Genomic DNA, 6058 nt, shown 5'->3' with positions numbered 1-6058 from the left:
AATATATACGTCATTGATGACATGCAAATTTTCTTCTTTTTTTTCATGAGCAATGTGGCTAGCCAGAAAAAAAAGGCATTGAATTTGTTAAATAAATGGAACAATTGGTTTAACATTGTGGACCCACATAACTTTCATTTCAACGTTAGACTTTAGACTCACTACTTGCCATCATGACCATAAGCAGGCATTGTATGAGGTGTAAAATCGATGTGAATGAGCCTATTTTGAATTGGATTACACAAGTTGGGTCCGATATAGTAATACGGAGATCCAAAGCAAGGAAAAACACCTCACTCATCATTCGCAAGATCATTGATGTAAAATGCCAAGATCTCTCCTTTTTTTTTTTTATAGAGAAAGCTGGGTTAGGCAGACCCCTACCTGTTATACAACTATGCCATTGAGATTCGAACTTGCGATGTCTCAACACAAGGGGACTTGCATTAACTGCTCTTGCCAGACAAGAGGAGTCCCCGTTGGTAAATAGGGATCCATCAACAGAACACTAAATTTTTGCCTCACAACAAAGGATGTACGCCCACAGGTTTTGAACTTGTGACGTCCCTTAAACTTGGTCATAAGCGGTCGCTATCAGACGAGCGAAAGCCCTCACAAGTGACTGCTCGCTCTCTTGCTAGCCACGCGTGGCCAACGCTTCATGAGAGACCTTCACCAAATTGTCTATCGATTCTATCCTATTGGTTCGTGATGTAGGCAAGGAAGAATCCAAATTCCGTGTCAAACATAAGCATACAAACAAACATGCTGATATCAATATATCGTGATTTTATCGTTTGAGCATAGTGCCATTTTATCGTCCGATATATTTTTGTTAGAGAAATATTGGGGTAACTATTCTTTCTTTCTTTTTTTTCACAATTTTGAAGTTCGAGAAAGGATCACAGTCATAGGCATCTCTGACGTCGTTCATCTTAAAAAAATGAACGGCATTCATCAAAACAGTGCCCAATCTCATTGTGAGCCGTTCATTTCAAACCATTCTAATGTTCGTTCAAGCAACCACATTGAAAAAAAAAGAGTGGAGCCCACCCAAGTGATGAGCATCTCATTCATGCGCCGTTCATTTTGAGATGGACGGCATCCACAAGTGCTTTGACGGTAGAGAACACTCTGACCTGACCTCATCTTTCCTTTTTTTTGTCACTGTGCGAGATATTTCCAAATCCAATAAACACGCACAACCGGGTCACTTGGATCCAATGGACTTGTGGTCCACATTTCTAAGTATGAGTTAAATCCGATGGGCTTGACTCTTGAGGGGGTTAGAATTGCGGTCCGGATGCGGCGCCAAGGCTCGTCTTGGATTCCGAGTCGGACCCCACACACCATTCAAAAAAATGTCCTTTTATTGGGCCTGCGTACGCCGTGCAGAAGCGTATTTTCATTACCGTAAATTCACCTCATCTTTTCCCTTAATTCCTTGAATGGCCTGTAATATCACACGCGCACGCATCTGGTTGGGTTAGGCCTGTAGAAGGAGGGCCACGTCACGGTGAGCCATCGTGTGACCACCTTCTAGTGTCTTCCATTGAAAACCGCCTACTGATTCGCGTGAGCCACCCAAAACCGTGGTTTCCTTCAAACCCCTCGAGTCTCTTGTATTGAAAACCGCCTACCGATTCGCGTGAACCACCCAAAACCGTGGTTTCCTTCAAACCCGTAGATACCCTAAACCACTCTCTCTTGCCGCCCAACCCATCCCCTTCTCCTTAAATACCTCACACCTGCCCACCTTCGCTCCTTGCTTTCCTCTCTCTTCACTCTCAGTCGAGCTCTCTCTCTCTCTCTCTCGTCTTCCTTCTCACGCTCTCAGATCGATCGTCATGGGTAAGATCTCCTCTTTCTCTTCGGCCTAGTGTAGATCTGATTCATTTATCGTTTTCTACTTCTTTTTTGAGATATTTGAACTCTGATTCATTTCATTCCCTGGTTGTTTGTGATGGATCTGATATCTGCAGCCCGCAAGATCAAGATCGGAATCAACGGTAACCTCTATTTCTTTTTCATTTCTTTTTTGTTTCTTTTTGTTGAGAAATGATAGATCGATGGATGAATGGATGGATAATATAGGGTTCGGAAGGATCGGGCGTCTCGTCGCTCGTGTGGCGCTTCAACGCGATGACATCGAACTTGTTGCCGTCAACGATCCCTTCATCAACACCGATTACATGGTTCGTAAGTATGCATTTTCGTTTGTGGTGTGATGAGTGAGATGTAGTGATCTTTGGTCTCTATGGAGTTTGTTGATCTAGTGTTTTTGATCGCTTCGTTTTTGGGTGCGTTCGGTGTAGATCTACATGTTCAAGTACGACAGTGTCCACGGGCAGTGGAAGCACCACGACCTGAAGGTCAAGGATTCCAAGACGCTCCTCTTCGGCGAGAAGCCGGTCGCCGTTTTCGGTATCAGGTGAGAGATGTTTTTTTGTTGTGATCTGCTTTACTGATTTTTTTTATCCGGTGGACGTGAAGACTGCGTTTTTTGCCGTTTATATTCTTGGATCCGTTTGGCGTTCTTATGTTTGTGGTGCTGTTTTGGTGTGTAAAGGAACCCAGAGGAGATCCCGTGGGGCGAGGTTGGCGCTGATTACGTCATCGAGTCCACCGGTGTGTTTACTGACAAGGATAAGGCAGCTGCCCATTTGAAGGTTAGCTATTTGATTTACTCTCGGGTTTGCTTCAGCTGGTTCATGATGATCTTTCAGTTGTGATCTTATGACTTTTCTCTTAAGTTATAATTGGCTTGTAGGGGCTTTTCTTTTCCGCTTTAACATTCATTAGAGTAGTTTTGATATGCATCTTTTATCTAAGTTGGATTTGGAAATTTGTCATCGAGTGATTGGTAAAGAGTTGATTATGACTTTCCTTCCACTATTATTACTCTCTTTCTCTCTCGTTAGGTTGACATAAGAATGCACCTGTCTGTTGCAGTTACCTTTATCGGTGATTTTTTTTGTCTTAAAAGTTCCTGAAAGTCCACTTTTAGTTTTATTATTTGTTCGTTTCGAACATACATGTGATTCAAAACGTCAAGTTTATTAGGCTAATAGAGTTCATAGAAATGATGTTGATTGTGAGTATTGGTTGATTGCACACAGGGTGGGGCCAAGAAGGTTATCATCTCTGCACCAAGCAAAGATGCCCCAATGTTCGTTGTGGGTGTTAACGAGCATGAATACAAGCCCGAGCTGGACATCGTTTCAAACGCCAGTTGCACAACCAACTGTCTTGCTCCCTTGGCCAAGGTCTGCTACTTCCATGATCTTCATTTTTTCCCCTCTTAGTGTCATGAGATTATGCCTGAAGGAGCAATTGTTCTGGATTTTCAGGTGGTTAACGACAGGTTTGGTATCATTGAGGGACTGATGACCACTGTCCACTCCATCACTGGTGCGAACGAGTGCTGCTCTTCTTTTTCTTTTTTTCCTCCTTTCTTGTTTTGTTGTGGGGAACGGGGTGAGTTCAGAATCCCGTTGTTAGATCAACAATTGCTGTAAGGGGTAGGTAGTGTGCATCATCCTTGCTAGCTCCAGTGTATTTCCAGAATTATTCTTTACCTCTATTTGCCCTCAAGGGACTGGGGGCACTTGCTCTGGGTTTATGGCTTTGGGGCTTTGGCCATGCGTGGAATTGTGAGTGACTTGCCCAAGGTCCTACATCGATCTGTTTTAAACTATTGGTTAGAGCAAGTCTTACCACGTATCTTAAAGCTCATTCGTTTTTATGGCTTTGGGGCTTTGGGGCTTTGGCCATGCGTGGAATTGTGAGTGACTTGCCTAAGGTCCTACATCGATCTGTTTTAAACTATTGATTAGAGCAAGTCTTACCACGTATCTTAAATCTCACTCGTTTTGGATTTGATCGTTTTTTTAATGCTTTCTGTTTTCTTCTGTTGTCTTTCAGCAACTCAGAAGACCGTGGATGGACCATCAAGCAAGGACTGGAGGGGTGGAAGAGCTGCTGGATTTAACATTATCCCAAGCAGCACCGGAGCTGCCAAGGTAATTTATTCTGTTTTAAGGCTCACGTCTCATCTGTCTGTTGATCAGAGGCTTAGATTATGTTCCTTTTCTTGATTGGATGCGTATATATTATCCTACTGTTTTTAGTCTCTCTTTGTAATTTGGTCGTGGCAAAAAAATGATCGCCAACAGTTATTACCTCATTTCCATGTTGTACTGTTGTTTTGGATCTATGGTGGGGTGTAATTTTCTTATCCGACCTACCAATTTATTTCTGATTGGGCTACTTGATTGTTATGGTTGGCAACAGGCCGTGGGTAAAGTGCTGCCGGCTCTCAACGGAAAGCTGACTGGAATGGCTTTCCGGGTTCCCACCGTGAATGTCTCCGTGGTGGATCTCACCGTTAGGCTGGACAAGGCGGCCACATATGATGAGATTAAGGCTGCTATCAAGTAAGCTATCATTTATGGCTTCCCCAATATATGGTTGAAATTAGGCTCCTTAAAAATGCTCCTGGTAGCACTTTTGAAAAAAAATTAAATTAGCGGATTGGATGAGTTTCTGGTAATTGTTTATTATGTTAATGTATTGAAGATGGTAATGCAGGGAGGAGTCGGAGGGCAAATTGAAGGGAATCCTTGGTTACACCGAGGATGACGTGGTTTCCACAGACTTCATTGGTGACAGTAGGTGCGTGCTTTCTTTTCTTATCTCGTTGCTTTCTCAGTAGATGCTTTATTTATTTATTTATTTGTTTGTTTATTCTAATTTATTGAGACCGCATACTTAAGAGAGAGAGAGAGGGAGAGGGTTAGGTTTATGGACTTTCATCTCTGGTTCATGGAGAGTGATTGATGCGGGAGTGGTTTTGTTTGCTGCTTTTGTTTTTTTTTTTCCAAAACAAAATAGGTCGAGCATCTTCGATGCCAAGGCTGGTATTGCTTTGAACGGAAACTTTGTGAAGTTGGTGTCTTGGTACGACAACGAATGGGGCTACAGGTAAAAAAAAAAACAGATGTCTACTAACATTTTACATGATTTGAAGTGGTCAACTGCACCGTCTCCGTATACCCATTGTAGCTAATTTTTGTTCACATGTGTGATGCATTTCAGCTCTCGCGTGATCGACCTGATCCGTCACATTGATTCCGTTAGCAAGCATTAAGCGGAAGGAGAGGAGACCTTCGCTTTGAATGTGATGAACCGTCTAGTGTTTGCCTAATTTTTGTCGTTTGTTTTTCCTCTATTATGTACCGCCTCGTCTAGCGGTTGGGAGTTTGAGGCGCTTCGAGTCGTGAGTGATTTAGCATATGCTCTTAGTCGGCAAACATGTGTTTTAGTTTTTGCTTTTGTGGATGTTGCTTGCTCTTAATAAATTTGCTGAGGTAACTTTTAACCCCAGAATATACTACGTGGTTTTATTTCCTTTGTTTTTCTTTTCTTTTCTTTTAAATTTTATGGATGGGCTATTATGGGCAGTGCCAAATTAGGATTTGGCAGTTGTCACTTTTTTTTTTCAAATGCCTTTACTTCTGATCTGTCGGTTTTCAGGCAACCTTTTTTGTGTTGTCATTGGAGTTTTTCTTCTGAAATCGCTGTTGCGATATGAGAATACAGTTGAACATTTTTTGGGTGGATCTAATTAAGTGTGCCTTTGGATGACAATGAAAACCTAGTTAATAACCAAAGATTTGGTTCCAACTCGGTTTAAGATTTAACACTGTTTCAAGATATGTTTGGCTTCCACTGAAACCTAGTTTTAGTAAAGTTTATCTTTTCCAAAACCAAGGGTAACAAAATGCATTTGATCGGTTTCATGCTTCGGCCTGGTCATCTCTATATTTGTAAACCAACCACGGCTGTCTTTGCGCGCTCACATTGGATTTGATCCAGATGGATTTTGTGGAGTTTCAGTCTATACCTGGATTGTTTACCACGTTGAATGACGAAGAAAAGATTGAAACGTGGGGTTCACATGCGAAAAGTGCGAGCTGTAAATGGATTTTCTCATTAATCAATGTCGAGTGGGGAACTTACCCTTCCGTTTTAGTAATTATGGTTTCAACGGGGAAGG

The 6058-nt window shown here is 42.2% G+C and overlaps 1 protein-coding gene across 1 annotated transcript; it reads left to right on the top strand.

Annotated features, from left to right (window-relative positions):
• The first annotated feature begins 1633 nt into the window (after positions 1 to 1633).
• Positions 1634 to 5390, top strand: LOC149840803 (glyceraldehyde-3-phosphate dehydrogenase, cytosolic). The gene is made up of 12 exons (XM_090003342.1): positions 1634 to 1851; positions 1983 to 2009; positions 2095 to 2195; positions 2316 to 2431; positions 2570 to 2669; positions 3120 to 3266; positions 3351 to 3411; positions 3925 to 4022; positions 4294 to 4436; positions 4591 to 4674; positions 4894 to 4983; positions 5098 to 5390. The coding sequence occupies exons 1-12, from the start codon at positions 1848 to 1850 to the stop codon at positions 5147 to 5149; spliced, it is 1023 nt and encodes a 340-aa protein (XP_089859468.1). The 5' UTR covers positions 1634 to 1847; the 3' UTR covers positions 5150 to 5390.
• The last annotated feature ends 668 nt before the right edge of the window (positions 5391 to 6058 follow it).

Source organism: Nuphar pumila, chromosome 4 (genome assembly GCF_984573655.1).
Source record: "Nuphar pumila chromosome 4, dmNupPumi1.hap1.1, whole genome shotgun sequence".
Classification (NCBI taxonomy): domain Eukaryota; kingdom Viridiplantae; phylum Streptophyta; class Magnoliopsida; order Nymphaeales; family Nymphaeaceae; genus Nuphar; species Nuphar pumila.
Note: the sequence above shows the minus strand (reverse complement) of the source record. Positions and strands in the feature narration are given on the sequence as shown.